General features: G+C 33.5%; 1 protein-coding gene and 1 pseudogene across 1 annotated transcript in view; one reads left to right on the top strand and one right to left on the bottom strand.

Moving 5' to 3' along the window:
* The window catches only part of hgo (homogentisate 1,2-dioxygenase), a 53,142-nt gene that overhangs the window by 13,073 nt on the left and 15,994 nt on the right, over nt 1-24,075 (bottom strand). Inside the window, exons 3-7 of the mRNA XM_075378364.1 lie at nt 21,725-21,855; nt 16,604-16,787; nt 15,036-15,115; nt 4,428-4,527; nt 1,620-1,843 (exon numbers count right to left, since the gene is read on the bottom strand). Of these exons, the coding sequence (XP_075234479.1) occupies nt 1,620-1,843; nt 4,428-4,527; nt 15,036-15,115; nt 16,604-16,787; nt 21,725-21,855 (719 nt within the window). The remainder of the gene's footprint in view (nt 1-1,619; nt 1,844-4,427; nt 4,528-15,035; nt 15,116-16,603; nt 16,788-21,724; nt 21,856-24,075) is intronic.
* On the top strand, nt 8,258-9,491 carry LOC142318497 (uncharacterized; annotated as a pseudogene).

Here is a 24,075-nt window from a genome sequence, read left to right on the forward strand (position 1 = left end):
AGAAATTTATTAGTTGGGTCATTAATCTCCTCAAATTTATTATCAACAATGTATTGTTTCCTTAAGTTATTACATTTTTCAACGTCACCAGTGTATTTGTTTTATCTGATTTTACTACTAAAAGATGTTCATATTTAATTTATCTGTGAAGTGGTGAATTATTTGTTTATTGATAAATGGTTTATTAATAAATTTTTTGGATATTATAGCTGATAATATTGTGTAACTGTTCCTTATTTGTAGAATTCATTCTGTTGGAATTTATTCCAGAATCTACAACAATGTACTTAATAATGTTGTAATAACAAATGGTGTTCTTAATAGCGTGAATCTTCAAAAGATTAATTTCAATAAAATAGTATATATTATGTTGTTACTACATGCCTAATTTAATATCGGCGGACGAACACGGTATAAAAACTCAGATGTGAGCTGGCGCACAACATATACGGACGCGATACAACCATCACTACCGGCAGATGACCGTGCAGTTCTCTCACCATAGCAGCAATGTAAACATGTAAACTGTTTAGTGAGTATAATTAGGTTTTTTGCAGTTGTTCTTTTTTTTTTTAATTTATTCATTTGAGGAAAGAGATGCTATAGTGAATGTTTATGTGCATTCTGGATTCTTTCACAATTCAGATCCTAACACAACAGATCCTAATAGAACAAAATGATGTAAAATACATTTTTTGATGTAAGATTCTTCAAGAATTAAATTTGAAACCATATCATGTAACAACTGTGAAATAACTTAATAAAACAAACAAAACAAAAATTATTACTGACGATGTACATATGGACCTGATATCCTGTCTTTTATGTTAGACAAGCCTCAACATCATTTATCTGGACATTTAATTTGCTCAACACATGTATTGGAAAATCCTCACCAGATGTTTGAGCATTCCCTTCAGAAAGAGAAAATCAGTGTATGGATTGCTGTTTCTGGTAATTGGATAATGGAGACAATATTTTTTGAGTGGACTGTCATTAGAGAAATGTACCGTACCATTTTCAAAACATTTGCACTCGGTTAACAGATTGAAAAAAGAGTAAAGCTTCTTCCAACAAGTCAGATCAACATGTCACACAATGATTTAATACCATTCATCAATGTGGCTTTTACAGAAGAATGAACTGTCATCAAACGGTGGCCTCTCAATACTACAGATATGTCTAGTTGTGATTTTTTCCTTCATGGCTATTTGAAGGTTAGAGTTTATGAATCAAATCCCCACACTATCAATGATCTGAAGACGAAAATTCAACAAAAAACTGACGGCACTGACAACATTTTGTATCATGTTTCTCAATATGATCATTTGAGCATAAAAGTTCAATGATGTGCAGGGTCTCATTCTGAATATCTTTTGAAAAAATATGTTGAGTTTGTACACTTTTGCAAATGTAAATACAGAATTTAAGTTTTCATTACATTCATAAAATATTACATATTGCAACAGTGATTGTGTGTCAGTCCAACTCTAAAAGAAAAAAATCTATCGTTTATTTTAATATGCACTTTATTGTGATTATATATATATTCGGTATAAGATAAATCCAGCATGATCTATATTAAACATCAAGCTTATTAAAAAACCTATTGTACTTACACAATGATCATAAGCCACAGCATTTACAGTCATGAATGCACTTAAGTCATATTTGTAGGGAACATAATTCCCATGCCAAGCAACTACATCAAATGAACTGTGACTCTGTTTAGCTTCAAATAATTTTCCTTGAAACTTTGATATTACAGTAAACTCACAACCTCTGTCTTCAAACCAAGCTACTGGACTGAGGAAATCTCTTGGATTTGCAAGTCCATTTGCCCCTAAATGAAATAAGAAAAAAATAATTATTATAATTAAAAACAGCAAAAACATACTTCACATTAAAATACATTTTAAATAATCAATTTATTTCTGATTATTTTAATATGATAAAATCATTTACAAGAGAAGTAAAAACAATAATAAACAGTAATAAAGACATGATAATAATAGTATAAAAACACATTCTGCTTCTAAACTGATGTGACACAAAATTAACTAATTTTCAGAAATATCTATTTTTCAGTCCTTTCCTTTACATCAGCTGAATAGCATTAAAATATAAAAATGTATTTTTTACCCAAGTGACATATAGAAATTATCAACTTGACAAATTAGCAAGTCTCTAAAATTTAATTCATTAAAATTATTTTGCTGACAATTAGTACTAAATATAAAATGTAAAAGATGTGTTTTTACTATTCAAACATAATTGCAGAAAGTTTTGATTTCAGAAAAATTCACTTGCAATATCATCTCACTCATCCTTATCTTGTTAATCCAGACACTAGATTGAAGAGACCAATTTGATATTGGGGAATTTCAAATTCACACATTTATATTTTTATGAAAATCTAACCCAATTCTTTTTGTACTTTTGTATTTTTTTTTTTAATTTTAAGCATAAAAAGCTGATGCATTATTATGAAATACATATAGTGAAATGAACCTAATTTATTAATTTTTCCAGTTAGTAGATTTAGATTAATTTTTAACATTTACTCATAAATAGTTATTTATGACTCATTAGTTGAAAGTGTATGTTTATCAACAAGCATACAGTTTGTTCCTGAAGCTACAGTAGTTCCTTCACCTTTCCCTCTTTTGAAAGATGTGAATAATGTATTGCAAGCCTAATTTTTCTTCTTCCTCTTTTTCATTATAAGAATATTATAATTAATTATTCCTAGAAATTCATTAATGTAATCTAATAAAGAGTGACTGTAATTATTTTTTAGTACTAATGGTTACTAGTAATTTTATCAGTATTAGATATCAGTTGTTTTGTTCTGAATTTAACAAAAAACAAAATGCAAAATGGAATTTTATGCCAAAAATGTTTTGGTGTATTAGCATTAATATAAATACTTTTCCTGGCATACCAGGACATCAATGATAGTTAAGGAGAAGTTCCATTACACACGCACCCATGTTTTCATAGATGCATTTACATCTCATTACATAGGTCAACAAAAAAAAATAATTTGGAACGGAGATAAAAGTAGATGAATTAGATGTATTTTTTATGTTAAATCTTAAAATGAAATCAGTTTTTCTTCATCAGATTTTTAGTTTTGACTCTTTAAAATACTGAGAAACTTCTTAAATAATAGAATACAAAAATAATAATAATTACAATTAAAATTCCTACCTTATTTTGCAAACATTTACATCTATCTTAATTTAGTTTTTCTTATTTTCCTTTTGTGTTCAGTGAAACCTTCTCTTTTTATCATCTAGCAGTAGTCACTTATAATAAATTCTTCTCATCTGCCTTGATAGCACTGCTCCATCTGCAATTTATCTTGGTGGAATTTTTCTCCTTGTTCGTCACTGATGTCACCCAAGATTAAACGGAAAAAGTCCAAATGACATTCTGCAACCCAAATTTTTATAGTTCACTAAGAGTTCATTTAAGTTGACATGCTTTTCAACTTTTTTGTTTCCAAGAAAACCAGTAATGACATCTTTGAATGACTTCCATGATGCTAATTCTTTAGGATTCAGTTTACTGTCAAATATATTTTCATGAATTAGTTTTCTTATAATTTTCTTCTTAGACCCAGTGAATATTACCTTCTTTAATTCAGGTTTAGTTAATTGTGAAAAAACCTCAGCTAAATATTTAAAGCCATTTCCGTCTTTATCTAATGCTTCTACAAAATTCTTCATCAGGCATAGTTTTCTGTATAGAGGTAGTAAAGTAATACGGTCTGCTTCGACAATGGGAATATTGACAACATTTTCCTTTCTTGGGGTAAATTGATTTCTTTTTGGCCAATCTTTTTAACTGCCTGGTGTTTATTTGTAGCCCGACTATCACACAAACACAAGAAACACATATATTTTGTAAAGCCACACTGGAGACCAAGAAGAACTTTCAGGTCAGCAATGATTCGGTATGAATGTTCATCATACTTAATACTTATAAAATTTTTGACATATTTTCATATGTTTCTTTCATTCCTGCAGCATGTGCTACCAGTATAGAAGAAATCTTTTTCGAGTTATACATCAACACAGCCTTTCACAAAGTTTGTGAAAGATAACTAAATCATTAACAGATGTGAATATATGTGTGTGTTTTTACACACACACGCGCGCACTTAATGTTACTGAGGAGCAATATATGTAATATGTTATATTATCATATATGTTATACGTTACATATATTTTTTATTTACACAGTAGAAATAAATAATTGAACAACCATTTCTTATAGACCATAAAGTATAAGCGCATGCACACTTGTTTTATATATGAAAGAGTCAATTGCAGTTCTGGTGAAAAAATAATGATATATGACTTCTTTTCATAATGGCATGTAGTAAGAATTAACTCTTTTACTTAAAAAAGTCTTCTTACCAATGGGTCCTAAATAAGGCAACTGAAAGTGACCACCAAAGACTTCTAAGACATATCCTCTTGAAGGTCCATAAACATCAACACTAAACTTCATTCCTCTCTAAAAACAAATAATAATAAATAAAATTAATAAAATATACTAAATGAGTAAATGTTAAAAATAAAACACTGAAAGTCTTTTGATAAAACTCCAGTCTTACAAACAGGAACAGCAAAAATTGTGGTTGTAAATTTCTCAACAGGATAAAGAAACATTTCTATCCATTTTTTGCAAATATTAACCGCTTAAATCAGTGGTCGTCAACCTTTATGAAAAAGAGTATCATATGACAAAACTTGACAGGGATTGCAGGCCGCACAGCAAATGATATTAGGAAATATTAAGCATACATGGTTATATACCAATATATAAGAGTAAACTTGTATTTTTGTTTATAAGTATGCTACGGATATGCCATGCTGAAAGTTGGTAGTAGTAGTACGTAATATCTTTTATGTTTGGTTCTGAATGAATTTTTCCTTAAATCGACGACAGATGGCCCTGAAAACGGCAGTCTTTGTCGTCGATTGGCTTCAACAGCTCGTTGTAATCGCTAACATTAGGGTAGCCCTGAGATGGCCGTTCTCCGGGTGCGAGACATGGAGAGCGGCATACAGCCGGCTGAAGTCTAACAAGGGCTGTCTGAGGTCTGTGGTCAGGAAATGCCGGTAGATCTCAAAGTGATCGTCAGACCTGGATACGGAGAAACTACAGTGGCGACGTGTCGACTTCCTGCGTCGATCTTCTCATCACTGGTGCAGAGAGGAAGGGTCAAGATAGGCCTCGTGTCATGCAGAGTAGATAGATGTTTTATACCTATCTATGAAGTGTTATCGATGCTTTTAGTTTGGCCATGCAGCAAGAAACTGCAAAGCTGCTGATAGGTAGGCTGCGTGCTTCAACTGTGGTGGTGAAGGGCACCGCGCTGCGGGGTGCAGGAATACTGCAAAATGTGTTAGATGTGGCTTAGAGGGACATCGTACCGGAGCGGCAGCATGACATGGAGAGGCTAATACGGAAAGACGTAGTAAAAGCCAGGGGAGGACTGGACACGCTCCAACCGTCGATGAGGATACTACAGGTGAACCTGAACCATGCAGTGCTGGCACAGGACCTTCTGGTCAGTTATGCGGCGGTGGTGGGCGCGGACATCGCGCTCATCTCCAAACGTGCACTTCACGACCGCGTCCTGGTTGGCTGATGTCTGAGGACGGGACTGTAGCGATCTGGTGCTGTACAGGACTCCCTGCCTGTGATGTATGGCTGGTACGGGGCTTTGTAAGAGCGAGGGTGGGAGGAGTGACCTACTACTCCGCCTACCTTTCACCCAGCATCAGCATGGAGTGTTATAAAGAGGTTTTAACTACCATGGTGAGGGATATATTTACACCAGTGCTGGTGGCAGGCGATTTTAATGCTTGGTTGACCGAGTGCGGATCTGCCAGGCCACGCCATAGGCTCGGTGCTTATGAACATGACTGTGGCACTGGATTTAGTAGTGCTAACTGTTGGCGATGCATATATATTTCGGAGAGGGCCCTTGAACTCTATAATCGATGTGAATTTTGTCTCCCCTGAGCTTGCTGCCCGCATTGCAGACTGGAGAGTGTGGGAAGGCTACACGGTAAGCGATCTTGATGACGATCACTGGCACGAGAGCTGGTAGTGATGGAGCACCTATATTCACGGTCTGGAGCACCAGTGAATACAAACCCTGGTGTTTTTACTGAACGGCTTGTCCTACGTGCAGCACGGCAGGTCTCCACGGCAGAGGGGAAGGCCACATGTCTTGCCGATTATCTTGAAGAAGCCTGCAAAGTTCTCTCCACGTTCTCTCAACTTCAAAAAACAGCAGATTTGCAATGGCAAGTTTAACCGCTAGACTAACCCAGCTGGTTAAAACAGATAACTGGGGATCTTGGATGTAATTGTGATTAGTTAGGAAAAATATGTCAAGGTTAAAATATAAGTAAAGAATAAAAGAAAAATGGAAATCACTAGAGTGACTAATGACAGAAAAAACAAAATATTTCATATTCAGTGAAAATAATATAATATACAAATTTATAAATAATTTTTGTAAATTCTTAAATTTAATGTAACAAAATAATTTATTATTTGTGATGAAATGTAATTTCAAGAATATCTATGTAATATGATGACTGCAAAATAATTTTTTAACTTTAAATTTGCCAAAACAAGAACACTTCAAAAAATGATGGAGAAAAGAGAAAACTGTGGAATTCATTTCAAAGGGTACATACTATAACACTTTTTGTGACAACATGAGATATCTAAAAGCATCCAAAATATGTAGTCTCAAGAATGAAAAAGCTGATGAATGAAAAGGAGTAAAGTAAAACCACTAGTAATTGACACTTACAAAGAAAAAATAATTAACAAGAGAAACACAGGTGCCAAAAGATCAAAATTTGTTTGTCTGTGTAGCATAGCTCTCTAGTGACGGCAATGAGAACTATTGTGCCGCCGCCATGTAAAGCGCCAGTGTCACCGCGATTGTCTGATGACAACAGTACATGTTTTTCAATCGTTTATTTTAATTTCCTTGTGGAGTTTGCTAAGAATAAGTTGAAAGGTAAGCATTGCAAATTTAAACATTTTATAATTTTTAATAACAAGACATTTAGTGCTTCGTTTTAAACTCTAAATTGTGTATACATTTATTTATAATAACAAAAAATAAAAGAATGGCTTTATTGGGCACCATGTCAACTATTGAAACTTTAAATGACATAATATTGAGTAGTTGACATGTGGTATCAACTTGTGGGTAGTAATATAATTTGATAATACTGCTTTATTTGAGTGTTATTTAGCTGCTTACAGAGCAAAGCCTTCTATTATAACCTCTAAAACATTTTAGAACCATCGTGTCCAATAGTTTGCAGGGGGTGTCAACTATTGGAGTTGCAATGTGTCAGCTACTGAACTATTCCCTCTTTCATTTTTTAGATGCCTCCAACAAATGGAAATTTTAGAATGTATACACAAGAGGCTATGGAAGCGGCTGTGGAAGAGGTACGGTTGCATAAAACGCCATATAAAACTGCAGCAAAAAGATTTAACTTTCCAAGGGTCACTTGAAGTTCAAGGTTGAAGGAAAACGTTTCTATGTCTTCAAGTTAGGAGTCTACATCCTAAACGTAGCGTCAATAAGACAGCAGCGCTGTATTTTTATCACTAAATCTAGTTATTTGTATTAAATCAACTTTGCGTTAGCTAGTTTAGGATGTTTAAGACTTCGGAACCTAGTAACTTACCACTTTACATAGTACGTGGCTACCTGCTTAAGCTAATCTGGTAATTCCTTTTTCAGAAGAATGTGTCCAGCGGCCGAATTGAGTACAGGAGAAGAAAGCACTATCAGGAATTGGATTTTTAGAATTGCCCGGGATTTCCTGTTACAATGAAGAAGGTTGTTTTCAGTATGCAGCGCCTTTTAAAAGAGTTATAAACAGGCCAAACCCGTTCAAAGATAACTGCCCAGGAAAATCACGGATGAAAGAATTTATGAGAAGAAATCCTGGGATAGCTGTTCGTATAAACCTTAGCAGAATCTTTAACAAGACCTTAGCAGATCAAAGGGGACAAGACAGTATATCAGCAAGTTAATCCAGACGAGAAGGAGTGTCTAACCGTCCTTGTCACAGCTAGCGCAGGTGGTGCCATACCTCCCCCAAAAGTTTTGTTTAAATATAAAAGGATCCCGCAGGAAATTGCGGAGAGTTTCCCTCCAGGGTGGGGCCTGGGAAGAACAAAATCTGGTTGAATGACTTGCGAGGCTTTTTTCGAGTTTTTTGCTGACATTTTCCACCCATGGCTGGAAAAGAAAAGATCCCTTTGCCGGTCATTCTTTTTGTGGATGGGCACGCGTCTCATCTGAGTTTGCAAGTGAGCCAGTTTTGTGAAAAAAATGGCATCATTCTCATTGCACTATACCAGAATGCGACGCATCTCTTGCAACCAATGGATGTTTCGGTTTTCAGGACTCTTAAAGAGCAGTGGAGGAAGAGGGTACACGCATGGAGGTTATCCAATTTTGAGGCTCCAGTCTTAAAGAAAAAAGATTTTCCTAAACTTCTGAAAGAAGTTATAGACGATGCATTAAATGCGACTATGTTGGAAAATGGTTTTAGGAAATGTGGACTGTTTCCATGGAACCCAGAAGCTATCACTCTCCCGTTTAACACTAAAGGCGATAATCCAGTCGCAAAAGCCGAAGAATGTAGACGATTTTTAAAATAAGGGCTTCGGTTTCTCAATCAGAGTATTCCCGAAAGCAACTCAATATATTTCGTATCGGCAATAGAAATAAAGAGCTGAACGAAAAAGATGTCACTCTTTGAACTGTGGCAGAACACAAAACTAGAACTAGAAAGTAGTTTGTTAGATGCACCTGGTCCACCGATAAGCCTACCAATCAAAGCAGTGAGGATGGGGACTTGTTATCTCAAACGCTCACTCCTGTTCGTATCGACAAGTCTACCAATCATACCATTGATGATTACAATCTGCCACCTGAAACGAACACTCCTACTTGTATCGACGAGCCTGCTAAAGATGATAATAATCATACTGATCTTTGTCAAGCTGGACCTTCAGTATTCGCAGAAATCCCCAGCCCCTTCAAAAGACACTTTTTCTATCAGAAACACAAGGACGACCCGAAAAAAACGACCCACGAAGGAAAAAAAATGCCCTCTATCATCTTAGGACAGCTGTGTCAAGAATACTTTAGAAAGGAGTTTGCAGAAAAGAAAGAATTAGAAAAGAGAAAAGTGGAACGTGCTGCCGAGAGACAAAGGAAAAGAGATGAAAATGAAAAAGCGAAACAAGAAAAAGTTCAGCAGCGTAAGAAAAAGATTGCAAAGCGGGTGTTTCGTTACGAAGACAGTTCTAACTCAAACATGGATGAGATGCCATCCGACAGTAAAAATGAATTTAAAGATGAAAGCGAAACGTACAGAACAGCAACCTTAAAAAACCAGTCGAGAAAAAAGTAGAAGAGTATGTAGTCTTTTCCTACGAAGAAGAGTTATTTCCAGGGGTTATAATTGATGTTTTTGAAACGACTGCTACTATTTCAGCAATGCAAAAATGGAAGACTCTGGAAATGGCCAGAAAAAGTGGCTAAATTGGACTACGAATGGGAAGCTCTGTTGTGCCTTATCGACTGGCCTTTAAAAATGAGTATGACGAGAAATGTTTACTCAGTCCCCCAACTCGAATTTTTATGGAGTTAACTTCTCGCATTCTCATAACTTAGCGTAACTTATCTTAATTTTGCTTAATTAACTAGAAAATAGGCCTATTACGTTAACATTTAATTTTTGTATTTTTCTATAACTTTCGTTACATTCCTGTACTCATACAAAGTAGGCCGAATTCATTTACTAAACCTTTTCTTATTTCAAATCATGTCAACTACTGACCCAGTGTCTTTTTTTATTTAAAAAAACATAGATTTTTCACATTCATTTTATTAATGCAATCCTTGTCACATTATGATCTAAGTTTTCCCTACGGTGAATTCAGTCCAAGAAACGTTAACAAACAGACAAATAAATCCTAAAGATGTCAACTACTGGTGCTTTTATTTTAAAACCCAATAAGTGTCAAATCAAAACGCAGAATTAAGCTACTCGTAGTTTCCTCAGAACATTTAAAACAAGAATTGCTGAAATTCTTAAGTTCCAGTGCCAGCAATATTTTTTTTTACTCATAAGAAAAGACATCTGCTCTTTATAACTTCAAATAAAACAGTAGAAATTTTTTTCTTTTTAAAAAAAATATATTTCTTTTGACTGAATGGATATGAATTTGTTTTAAATAATCACGTAAAGAGATTAGGACAAGTTACCCATTCAACAGCCAAGTGGAACTACTACTTTTAAAGGAAAAATTTTAGGAAAGGAAGTGTCCAAGGATTTTGTTCTTCTTGAAGGTCTATTTGCTAAACACACAATTCCACCAGATCACATCTAAAATTTAGATGAAATTGGTTCATAAACTGTGCAAAGAAAAATTTGGCATGTTATTGAATTAGAAGGAAAATGGTAAGTACGAGTAGAAACATAAATATTTGCTAAACAGAGTATTTTAGAAACCATCATTAGTTGTATGAATACTGTGGGCAGTTGTTCTAAAACAAACAATTGTTCAGTGGAAAAATATGTTTCTTATGAAAAATATACCTTAAGGATTCATTGCAAATTATCAGTGATCTGGTTTTTATCCTCTTATCACACACATTTCTCCTGATGATGATATTATGTTATATCATATAATTTGATATTATGATAACGAGATATGATGTTATTACTGGTCATATTCTTTACTGATCATTACAAATCTTGACAACACAGAAATCGTGAAACAGAAAACTGCAGCTAGAGCTTGACCAGGATCTAATGAACACTAAATAACCTCAATTTTTACTTCTTTGTACGAAGTAAAGGAAATATTGTAATCGCGAAAAATTTCGGTTTTCAGATTTCAACGGAAATATCCATTTTGACCATCCCTGAATCCATTTTAACTAGTTTCGGCATGATGTCTGTACGTACGTACGTTTGTCTCTCGCATAACTCAAAAATGATTAATCGTAGGATGTTGAAATTTTGGATTTAGCACTGTTGTAATATCTAATTCTGCACCTCCCCTTTTGATTGCAATCGACTTGACCAAAAATGTCCAAAAAAGACCTAAATCGAAAAAAATGAATTTTGGACTTTTTGTTAACTACAGTAATAAACTCTCATTGAGAGCTTTTCAACATAAGTGGTACTTATTTTCATTGGTTCCAGAGTAATATCCAAATAAAATTCTAATTAATGAAATATTTTGATCTTACAAGGGGAAGGCACATTGGTTCCAACCCAACTTCATTTATTTTTTTTAACTTTTTTTTATTATTTAAATATATTGTCAATTTGCATTGTCAATTTAGCCACGTCACTCTTACCGCCACGTCTCTCTTCAAGTCATTATATGAATCAAGGCCCATCTCTTCTTTAACATTATTGATGATGATTGCTCTCTGTCTACCTCTAGGTTTTTACCCAAAACCTTGCCCTCAAATATATTCGTTAAGAACTGGCTGTGTCGTATACATGTCCTATCAATTTCGCTCTTCTTCTTCTGCTTCATAAAAAATTTAGCAAGGACCTCCTCTCACTCACGTCTGCTAACACTTGATCATTTCTTTTCCTATCCACCCAGCTTGTTCTTGTTATTGTCCTTCAAATCCACATTTCCACTACTTCCAGTCTTTTCTTTCTGATTTCCAAGCGTCCATGTTTCACACCCATAAGTTAGACCGCTCCAGACATAAGTTTTAGTGAACTGTATCCTTATTTGCATACTCATATCAGTCAGTCAGTATATTCTTTTTATCCTGGAAAGATCGTTTTGCCAGCACTACTCTTCTCTTTACTTCTGGCACATTTTTTATCGTCAGTGACGATGCTTCCCAAATAACAAAAACTGTCAGCATTCTCTACAACAGTACCGTCTAATATAATATCAATCTTGTACCTTCCTTTCTTTTTCCTACAATCATAATCTTTGTCTTCTTATTAATTTTCAGTTTACGTTTTATTACTACTTTAGATAGTGCTTCTAACATAATCTCCATTCCTCTTGCTGATTCCACCAGTAACACAATATCATCTGCAAAGCGGATACAATGTATGGATTTTCCATTAATTCTGATTCCTTCCAACAGTGGGCAACCTTGCCTGACTCCCCTTCTTATTTTGGCCTCTTTCTTTAAGCCATTGATTTCAATCACCGTTTTCTGCATTTTATACAGATTCAGAATTAATCTTCTATCCCTCCAGTCAAGCTTTGTTTCCCTCATTGTTTGAAATAGCAATTCTCAATCCATCTTGTCAAAGGCTTTTTCTAAGTCTACCAAAGTCAAAAAGGTCTTCCGATTAATCTCAATTCTTCTCTCCAATAACACTCTCACTGCTAGAATCGCCTCTCTAGTTCCCTTCCCAGATCAGAAACTGAACTGGTCTTCTTCCAAATTTGCCTCAATTTTCCCTTTTATTCGGCTTTTAACAATGTTTAGCTTTATCTTTGATAACAAAGCGATTGTTCTGTAATTGGTGCAATCGATTGCATTTCCCTTCTTAGGAATTATTACAGTTTTGCTATTTATAAAATCTAGTGGCAGTATCGTTCCCTCTTCATAGCAACATTTGATAAGCCTATACAAACATTCCTTTGTTCCTTTGACTCTCCTAATTCTTTTAAAATTTCTGCCAGGATGTTATCTGTGTCTGTCACTTTGCCATTATTCAGCTTATTCAAGGCGTTGACAAATTCTTCCTTAGATACAGGTGGCCCCAACATGTCTTTATCCAACCTATTTTCATCTTCCAGATATTGCCTACTGTTAACAATATCTTTCCTTCATATAGCTCCTCAACATATTTTTTCCATTTGTCATCTACATCATCTAAATCAAAGAGAAGATCCCCATTTTTATTCCTTACCATATTTGTTTTCATTCTCAATTTTATCATCATTGACTCAATACTCGAGTAAGCCCTATCAGTTTTTCCTCTTTCTAGGTCTTTCTGAATCTCCTCATTTCTGTCTTACATCAACCTTTCTATTTCCAGTCTGCATTTTTGAGTAATCATGTTCTTTATCCTGTTGTACTTCTCTAGGTATTTTCTTCATAACTTGTTTCACTCTTCAGTGAGGTCCAATATTTCTTTGGTCTCCATTATTTCCTTGGTTCTGACTTGTTTAGCCCTATTATCCTTAGCCATTACTGTTATGGTTTCTTTCTTTCCTTCCCATCCTTCTTCTCTGCTGATCACTCATCTATCATTATTTTCAGTTCCTTAACTACTTCCTCTTCCTTGAGTTTTCCTATGCACCATTTATATTGGCTAGCACTTTTGTATTTCCGAAATCTAATATGAATCTTTGCTATCCACAAGGACATGATCACTATCCAGGATATGAATGACTAGACCTTATTTGATTTTTATAATTATCCTTAAACAGAATATAGTCTGTCTGGTATCTCCTGCCATCTCTTGGCATTGACCAAGTATACCTTCTTCTTTTGGGCATTTCAAATCATGTGTTAGTGACATTCATTCCATACTGTTCACAGAAATCTAGGAGTCTTTCACCTGTGGCATTCATCTTTCCTAATCCAAATTTGCCCATCCATTTTTGTTTAGTGCTTTCACCAACTGATGCCTTGAAATCACTGACTATAATTAGATTATCCTTGTCTTTAACGAACTTCATTAAATCGTCTATCTGTTCATATATTTCCTCCACTTCTTCACCCTTACTATTAGCTGTAGGTAAGTAAACTACGATAACACACAAATTAACAGGTTTGGCTTTAATTGTAACCGCGATTACTCTGTCCCTACGGTGGTATATGATAATACACAAATTAACAGGTTTGGCTTTAATTGTAACCGTGATTACTCTGTCCCTACGGTAGCATATGTTCAAAACACTGTTCTTCCATTTCCATCTTAAAACTACTGCAACTCCATTTCTTCCTGACCTGGCACTGCAACTGTGAATAACTCTGAAATCTTCAGACCAAAACTCTCCGTTTCCTGCACATCTAGTTTCGCAGATGCCTAAGATGTCCATTTCTGATTTCCTCACCACCATCTTAACTTCCTCTAATTTCCCAGCTTTTAAAAGTGTTCCTGTTCTAAAAACTCCTTCCAACGTCTTCTCTTTGCAGCTTTATCCAAGATATGCCCTCCCCATAGATCCGAATGGGGGAATTGAAACTCTGGAAAATTTTGAATTGGACGCAGCCATATTACTACTTGGAAATCCTATATGGGATAATTCGATAATTAATTCAGTGGTTTCCCATTGCCTTCTGCATCCCCCTGCTATTGACCATGTTATTGGTTCCTCCGCCTTTAGGGACAATTTTTCATCCCTGGGACACGGGGTTGCCCCATCCTTACTTGCTCATCCACCCTTGACAGACTGCTGGCACAATGTTTCTAAAAAAAAAAAAAAAAAATTTATATTACATTTTCACATTTTATGTTGTAGTCAGGTGTCTGTGTAGGCTATATAAAATGGTAACTTTAATGGCCTCCACTTTATTAAGACTAATTGGCACTTAAATACAACATAAAATGTAGATGTAATATTAACTTTTACTTCACTGACTAACTTTCTGTATTTTGAAAAGGTGACTGTAAGAAAAGAAAGGAAAACTGTTTTTTGTTCATTTCTCATAATTATTCTATGTAGATGTGTACTATTAGTAGTTGGGTTTTTTGTTTTTTAATAATTATTTTATTTATAAATAATATTAATGTCAGTTAAATAAAAATCGGTATTAGCAGATGTATAACAAACAAAAGTGGTATTATATATTAGCTGAACTTCTGTATTTATTTATGCAATTTTAGAGTTTAAAATGAATTATAAGCTGATTAAGTTTCAGCTGCGAAGTTTTTAACTAAAATATGATTGTTTCAAATAATAACAAAAAAAATGCAAAATGTATTTTCGTAAAAGAAACTTACTTGAATTACACATATTTCATTAGGTTCTACTAAAAGCTTCCCAAACTCTGTGGTTATATTCAAAGTATTATATTGTGGAACTGAAAAAAAATAAGCATATGAAATAAAAAAATTACATTATTTTCTTTTAAGAAATTATAATTACAGCCTAATTTTAAGAACAATTTAAAATAATCTATTTAGTGATGTTTTTAAATTTTAAGTTAAATTAAATTTTAAAACTAATTCTTGTGCTGAAAATCAATGAAAATTTTACTTTGCAAGTATTTAATTACCACTTTTCTATAATTGTCTAATTCTTTAATCTATTGTTTTAGTCTAAAAATTTATTGTATAGTATAAAAATGGATGTTTATATATCCAGAAATATTCCCTTCTTTCTCTAGAGTTTGGGTAAGTCTCTTTTTTTCTTTATTCATTTGTAACTATAACAATAAATATACTGATATTCTTTTATTGATTTTTATAAAAATTATATTATTTTACAAAAATAGTATAAATTAAAGAAAATAATCTGATATGAATGGTCTTTTTTTCCTGTTTAGCCTCCAGTAATTGCCTTTCAGACAATACTTCAGAGGATGAATTTGGATGATATGTATGAGTGTAAATGAAGTGTAGTCTTGTACAGTCTCAGTTCAATCATTCCTGAGATGTGTCGTTAATTGAAACCCAACCACCAAAGAACACCAGTATCCACGATATAGTATTCAAATCCATGTAAAATTAACTGACTTTACTAGGACTTGAATGCTGGAACTCTCGACTTCCAAATCAGCTGATTTGAGAAGACACGTTCACCACTAGACCAACCCGGTGGGTCGATAAGAATGGTCTGGAATTAGCTAACACCACCATCTTGTTCCACTCTTGCCATAGATATTGTTATATATCTTTGTTGTATAGAAGTAAGTCCATCTTTTATGCATTTTTTTTCCACACACTGATAAATTATACAGTGATAGTCATATTACTTTTCTGATTTTCATGAAAGGAAATCAACCCACCATCATATTCCCTTAAGTGCTAAGAGGCTCTGAAGGTCATTATGACCTTCTTTATCTTCCCCTAGGACAGGTAACACTACTCTTCTGCAATTGTACAGATAACCGCAGTTTAATTATTACTGCTTAAGTCTTTTGGTTCATGTTCCTCTCCTTGAATTATGTAGCTCTAACAATATGGAAACAAATTTAGTAAAATACAGATACAACTGTAAACATTAAATAGAATCTTTTTAGCAAATTGAAATATTTTAGATAAGTTTGAAATTTAGACCAGTAAAATCAAGTAATTTGAAACCCCAGTTGAAAATTCTTTGAAAAAAACTTTAAATATGTAATGTGTAGTTCATTTACATATTTAATATATTCCAGTCAACACTCATATTAGAATACTACGAGTCACTCACAAGTACAGAGTATACTATGAATAATGTTAGAAAAGCTTAAATACTCTAGTAGTAAAATAAACGCAACTTCAATTAAGTGCTAAAAAAATACTAATACTCTGAATTCATTTTCTGAGGTCTAACAAAATTGTTTAAAATGAAAAATATAAGAACTTACCTATTAGGAAGTCACCATCTGAGTTATAACAACAGACATTTTTCATTGATTTATTACACAAGAACACATGAATAGCAATCCCTGATTGTCCTGCAATGTCTCCAGCACCGCATACTGTGTGCAAACCATTTATCCAGTTTACTGATGAGTCTTTACTCGGCAAATCAAAAGGATTCCAACGCATCTGAAAAAAATTACAGAACGTTTTGTAGGTAAATGATTAAATTAGGTTCAACCCTTATTCAATAATGCTTTTATTAAAAAATTCATATTTATTGCAAAAAGTTTTGCCACCTAATTTTAACTAATATTTACTCTTAACTTGATTAAAATTTTCCAGTAAGTCAACTTTCTTTCTTTTTCCTGTTTAGCATCTGGTAATTACTGTTCAGATAATACTTCAGAGGATGATATGTATGAGTATAAATGAAGTATATAGTCTTGTATAGTCTCAGTTTGACCATTCCTGAGATGTGTGGTTAATTGAAACCCAGCCACCAAAGAACACCGGTATCCAAGATCTAGTATTCAAATCCATGTAAAAATAACTAACTTTACTAGGACTTGAACGCTGGAATTCTCGACTTCCAAATCAGCTGATGTGGGAAGATGCATTCACCACTAGACCAACCCAGTGGGTTCTGAAAGCCAACTTAAGCAATTATTGTGTACAGGTATTGTAAACAGTACTTGTTCTATTGTTATAATAATAATACAATACTTGTATTATTATGATAATCTTAATAAAAAATAGATAATAATAGTCAAAGTTTTGTCAATAAAAAATTTTTCTTATAAGAAAAAGGTCTGTAAGCTTAAAAACCTAAATTGAAGAAAGTTTATTATCATTTTACAAGAATTTATTTCACATTAATAGCCTTCATTATGCGTACACAGAGTCCATTTCAGTCACAAGAATTGATGCTTTATTTCAATTGTCTTTCTCAAATGGAAGAACATGAGGATAAAAATAATTAAAATACTTTGAAGTTGATAAACGCAAACAATTAGCAAATGAATCATAAAATTTATGCTTTGTGGTGGATTTTGCTTCATTAGTGTACGTGAAGTATTGTTAGAAGTTGTGTCATGGGAATTCATTAGTTTCATGTTTGTGTTGTGTGTAAGATAACCATTCATATAATTTTTCTATGTGTTAAATCTTCAGTATTTTCTTTTCATTGTTTTACACTTAAGACAGTGTCACATTGAAGTTACTTTATTAACTACATATTTAGATCATGGTATAGATAGACAGACAATAAAACTCTTTGTTACTTATCATGTTAATTGTAGTTTTATATTTAATTAAGTTTTTATTAAGATTACAAGTAATACATCCCACCCAAACCAGCACCCAATTATGCAATATTCACCAATATTATTATTTAAATATGCTGTAACAAACTGATTTAACAATGTATTAGGCTTAATTCAATAAAGAATTTTTGTTATTAATTTCAGCCTTTCATTTAAAAGAACCTAGGTTCATTAGTAACTTAATTGGCATTAGCCAAAGGTTCTTAATTATTATTTTCTTACAAATTTTTTTTTTCTTTAGGACTGGGAGTAGGAACTTTATGCTTGGTCAGTTTATTTTTATTTAACTTTCAGTGAAGAATACTTTTCCAAATTTTCAGATAATTACATTCACTACAACCCCTAAAATAGGAGCTGGATTGAAAAAACAGTTTCCAACAAGAATAAATGTATCTCATTTGTTACTAAAGATAAAAACTTAGAATAAATACCAAAGGTTGGAAATTACCAAAAATAAAAAAATTTCCAAATTATTATTTGCAAATTAATTAATTAAATTATAATTTCCAAATTATTATTGAAATAAACACCAAAGGTTGGATACCATGGCAACGTTGTGCTACTTATAACAGACCGCAACATGGAGCTCGCCTAACTGTGGCTTAGCTGAGCGATGCACAGGTACAGGTACTGGCTGGATGACGATAAGTTGTCTCTAGCCCTCAGCAAGATGATAATCGTTATTCTAACGAAGAAGTGTATTGACAGTCTCCTTCCCTTGCCGATCTGGTATGACGAGACCAAGCCGGCCACGAAGTACCTCGGTATGATGATTGACCTGGAAACTCAGCTTTGATGAGCAGCTACGAAGAGCTGCCGACAAAGCCGCGAGAGCCATAACCGCTCTCAGCCGGCTCATGGTGAATGTCGGTAGACCGAAGGCCAGCAGACGGCCACATCATGGTGCAGTCTGTCCTGATATACCGGAGAGAAGTGTGAGCCTAGTCGTTATGATTTGAAAGAAACCGGAAGCGGTTCTGGTGTTCGCCGGCGTTATACCTATTGTTCTTTTGGCAAGGAAAAGCCAGGCGGCCTTTACAGGAGGCGACGGGCAGGCTAAGACCGGGAGACTATCACCGGGAAGGAATGGACTCGCACGTCCATCGCCTAGCAAGAGACTTGTGATCACGAGATCAAAAGACGATGGACCACAAGTCTTATCCCTATTGACAGATCGTGGATAAAGAGGCAGCATGGGCAGGTGGATTACTACGTGACCCAGATTTTAACGGGTCACAGGTACTTCGGCGCTTATCTCCATGCCGTCTCCCGACTGCCTCTATTGCCAAGTGAACGGGACGACGCCGAGTACATCTTTTTCAAATGTGCTCGGTGGATAGATTGAGGGACACTAGAGGCAATCTCGGAGCACTGAGCCCCCACAACGTGGTTGAGATGATGCTACTTAATCTGAACAGCTAGGAAAGTGTGGACCAATTTGGAGGAGGCATTCTCACTGGCAAGAAGGGCAACCTAAATAAATGTTAAAACTAGGTAGCGGCCTTCTCAGGTTAGGTCACGAACTCAGCCTGAAGTAATATGTAAAACGCTTCCCGGTCGAGTCCTCGTAGAAAGGGACTGATTGTTTTAGCCGGTAGTTTATTGATGGCGGTTTGATAAGACCACTAGTGGAAACCTGGAACTCTATGCGAAAATGAATTTCCACTTCCTTACCCACAAAAAAAATTATTATTTTTTGAATTACAAAATTTTATTATCAACTTCCTTTTAAAATTAATTATTGCTTTTTATTAAATAAGGCTTATTCTGTTAAAGACTTTACGATTACTAAATAAATACTAATTATTTGTTTAAATAACGAAAACTAATAAAATAAAACCACCAGAAATTAAAATGCTAAAATCAAAGTTTGTAATTTGATGGACTAAATTAAACTTGTAATAGAGTTACATTCATAAACATATATTAACTCTTTTCTTTCTTCAAACTGTTAGACAGATAAGTGCAGGTGTTTATCACAACAAAAGTATTTAAAATGATTTAACTCATTTTATTATACTCAAGATAGAGCTTCCCAAATTGGATTATATATATGAATGAAGTTAATTTTTTGGTGATTAAAAACGGGTGTCTGGGGGTTATATATATACGCGTGTGTGTGTGTGTGTGTATATATTTGCAAATTGTCATCTATCTGAAATGATGGTTTACCAATTCAGTAATTGGACTGATTTGATTTAGTTTCATCAGCGCGAAGCAAGAGTAAGTAGTTATTAATCAAGAATTATCAAGGTAGTGGTTAATTGAGGGTAATTGACTATTAAGGGTAATTGAGGCTAATTTTCAGAGTAGTGAACTGTTTCTACAGCCACTGCAGGGATACTGGCAGGGATATCAGCCATTCACCTCCAGGCCCGGAGAAGAAAGCTAGCCTACGAAGGCATGACCAAGGAAGACGCTGCCGGAATATTATATTGTCGCCGAATGGCTTCGACGGCACATGGCACTTACTAACCTACGTCTCTCAGTTCCTCTCCGATCATGGGCAATTCGGTGACTACCTGAATAGGTTTAGAAAGAGAGAATTCGCTAACTGTGTCGATTGCGGAAGTGACGACTCCCCACAACACATGATATTTGAATTTGTCAAATGAGAAGAACCCAAAGGGAGAGAGGGCTCAAGTCTTGGATGTCACTCCTGATACAATAGTAGCACTTATACTTAAAGGTCAACAAGAATGGATGATAGTTAAGAACCTGATCATCACCGAGATCCTAAAAACTAAAGAGACAGATTATGAGGAATGGATCAGAGACTTAAATGTCGAGATAGAAAAAAAAAGAGGGAGATAAAAAGACCAAGACCCGGCCACTGAGTGGAGCATGGAAACGACATAGGCGGGCCCGGTTCCCTCCCGCCTGGCGGTTTGAAGCAGGCATAGAGGTAAATAAAAAACTGTACAGACCGAGTGCCAGCCGCTGGGAAGGGACCCGGGAATGACATAGGCCCGGTTCACCCCTCTTCAGTGGTTTGAGGCAGGCGAATCGAAGAACCAAAATATCCAAAACCCGCGAGCCGACCTACCGTGCCGGACATATTGCCGGTGAGCGAAAAGGCTCGTTTAAGTTAAAGGATACTCTCCTGAGTTGAGCTAAACTTGACTGCAGATCCAACCCAGGAGAGCATTGTAAAAAAAACGACCTTTCTCCTATCAGAATATGTTTCACAAATCATCAGTAGTGAATTACCCAGATAAAAATTAATGTAAACCACATAATTAATATATCTCACTATTTAATGGTAGTTGAAGAGAAAAGAAAACAAAATGTATTATTATATAAATCTTTGTTTTGAGGGGAAAATTCTTATTTCTTAAATAAAAAAGTATTTTTCAGTATTAAACTATTATCAAAAATCACTAATAACTAGTTGTTGGCAGTAATAATCTTTTGAGAGGTTGATGAATAATGTTCATATTTCTGGTTCTAATAGTGGTGGCCCCGTAATGACTAGGATTTGTATGCCCTAATTATGCCATAAATCAAGGCTAATCTAATTAGAAATAATTGTAAAGTAACAATGTTTTTATAATAAATTTTTATTAAAAATACTCTCAAAAAATACATTTTAAAAATAAAGAAAAGTGTATTTCTTTTTTGTTCCTTAATGAATTAATGCATAACAAAAAGAGCTCACAACAGCAAAAGAGAATGAAATAGTGAGCAATTAAGAATATTTATTAAATTATTTGCTGCTAGGATTTGATATAATGAATTTGTTATAAATAGATGTTTATAAAATATTTAATTAGTTAATATCAATAAAAATGATTTGTTTACCTGATTTGGATTTGGGAAATTATTACTCCAATCGTAAGTTAAAAACTCAGAATCAACTGGAACAAATGGTTCATGAATAACGGATGGTCGAATTCTATATAACCATGAACGCTTGTTTTCAGAACGTGGAGCTAGAAAATAAATTAAAAAGTACACAATAATTAAACACAAATTCATGAACATGTTAATCAGTTCTCTAATCATATTAATTAACTGTTACTTAGATCAATTTTTGTGAACTTAAGAAATATACAAAAATAGTTCTTAGTTCTTAGTTCCAGTGCATTGTCTCCTTACATTTTTTAAATTAAAATAAACTAGTAGTAGTTAATATTTCTGAACAATAATTATGTTTATTAGTGTTCTAATATTTTATAGAGCAATAATGAAAGCAAGTTCAGTTGATTAAGAACTGTCAGATTATTGACTGGATTCAAAGATGTGATGAATTACTGTGTATGCTCACTTAAGCTAAAATTGTCATAATTTTGAAGTTGAAAAATTCTACAGATTTCCTTTGAAAGTCTTGTTCAAATTACAGTTTTTAACAAAATTTTTAGTTTAATGTTTTGAAAAATTTCACTGACAAACAATATTTCAATCATGCCTTTTATTTGAGAAAACTTTGGTTCATACAATGTTAATGGAATAATCATTTGTTAAAACAATCAAATAAAACAAACATCTGTTTTTATATATTCCATCACCTTCTTTCACAGTGTTTGTTGTATGCTATCTTATTCAATCAAATTAATAAGCTAGGGGTGCTTAATTCATATCAAAAGCCTCTGTTTTTTTCTTTAGTACAATAAAATTTTTTTCCTGTAGCTTCATTTATTTATTTATTTGTTTATTTCTTTGTTTTTTCTGGTCCATATATCCTCTACTATGAAATGTTACTTTATGAAAACATTTAAATAAATTTCTTTCTTCTCTTTAGCTTTGGTACAACAAGATTTAATTTTTGGATGAAAGCTGTTCTGTCTCATGTCAGTTAATGTCGGTAATTTTATTAGGTACCAAATAAAATCTTGCAACTTTTGGTTTGTTGTATTCTAAATTAATACACTGATCCTCATAATTTTATTTTCAGCCAAATTAAATTATTTTTGTTTTGCTTTTTAATTATTTCAAATTAAATTTTCATCCCCAACCAATGAATACACAATATTCATTACTTAACTTTTCAGACCAAAATTCAACCAAAACAAAACATGAAATGAAATCAAAGAATTTTGTTTTCTTGAACTTCTACTCTTACCTCAAATTTTTCTTTTAATGTTATTTTATTTCTATTGATATTTTAACCATCTCATTCTTGTACAAAACTTTTAAATAATTATTTTCTTTATTTTAACCTTTTTAAAATGTGAATGGTACTAGGCCTTATATAAAAACTATTTATATGGTCCCATTGCAGATTTTAAAGGGTAACTTTTAGCTTTGGAACACAGTATAGCCATTAATTTTTATTGTATTTTACATTTTTTTTAAATTTTATTTCTGGAATTATATTTCTATTTGTTCTTCTGTAATTTTCAACTTTTATTTAACTTCTTGGTAATCAGAATTGATTGAACAGTATATGAGTATATTGGTTCATTACAGTATATGAGAATTAGCATCTTTCTATAGCTTCATACAATTTTTAAAAAATTTTTATGCATTCTATATAGTCAGGTGGAACTATTTCTCAGAGAAATAGTGTTAGATCTGGACATATTTTATTTAATGCTTCAAAAATGTATGAAATATCTTAAAAACTACATGATTTCTGAACAGGAAATTAACCATTTTTACACAATTATCAAACAAATAGAATTTCATCTTAGAGACACTGATGACAATAATGTTACTGTAAAATTAGATTTTAATTAGTGCTAAACTAGAGACAATACAAATCAGGGAACATTTACAGGGTCTCTTTTGTCTTCAGCTATTAATTGAACCACTGTAGATATTGTCCATGAATATATTTACTTTACTTGAGACTTTCCTTCATACTTGTCTGCATATTGGCTCTATCTCCTTGATTTTCTGTTTTCTTTTATGATTCTTTCAAGATGATATTTGGTTTCTTAAAAGACTTGATGACATACTGCTTTTGTATTATGTTAAGTTACTAGAAGTTTGGATTTAAGCTTACAGTTAAAATTTAATTAAGCCCTGATTTTAGCTATCTTAAATTTTTAACAGACATCATTCTACTAAGATACTGGGAAATGCTTAGAATTTCTAAATTACACAGGAATGGAATTTATTACATACTGAGTAAAGAGGTTTATTGAGTAAAGAGTTAGATAAATAGTTCATTATTATCAAAACTTTATATATGTATTCTCGTCCACTTT

Source organism: Lycorma delicatula, chromosome 1 (genome assembly GCF_047948215.1).
Source record: "Lycorma delicatula isolate Av1 chromosome 1, ASM4794821v1, whole genome shotgun sequence".
Taxonomy (NCBI): Eukaryota; Metazoa; Arthropoda; class Insecta; order Hemiptera; family Fulgoridae; genus Lycorma; species Lycorma delicatula.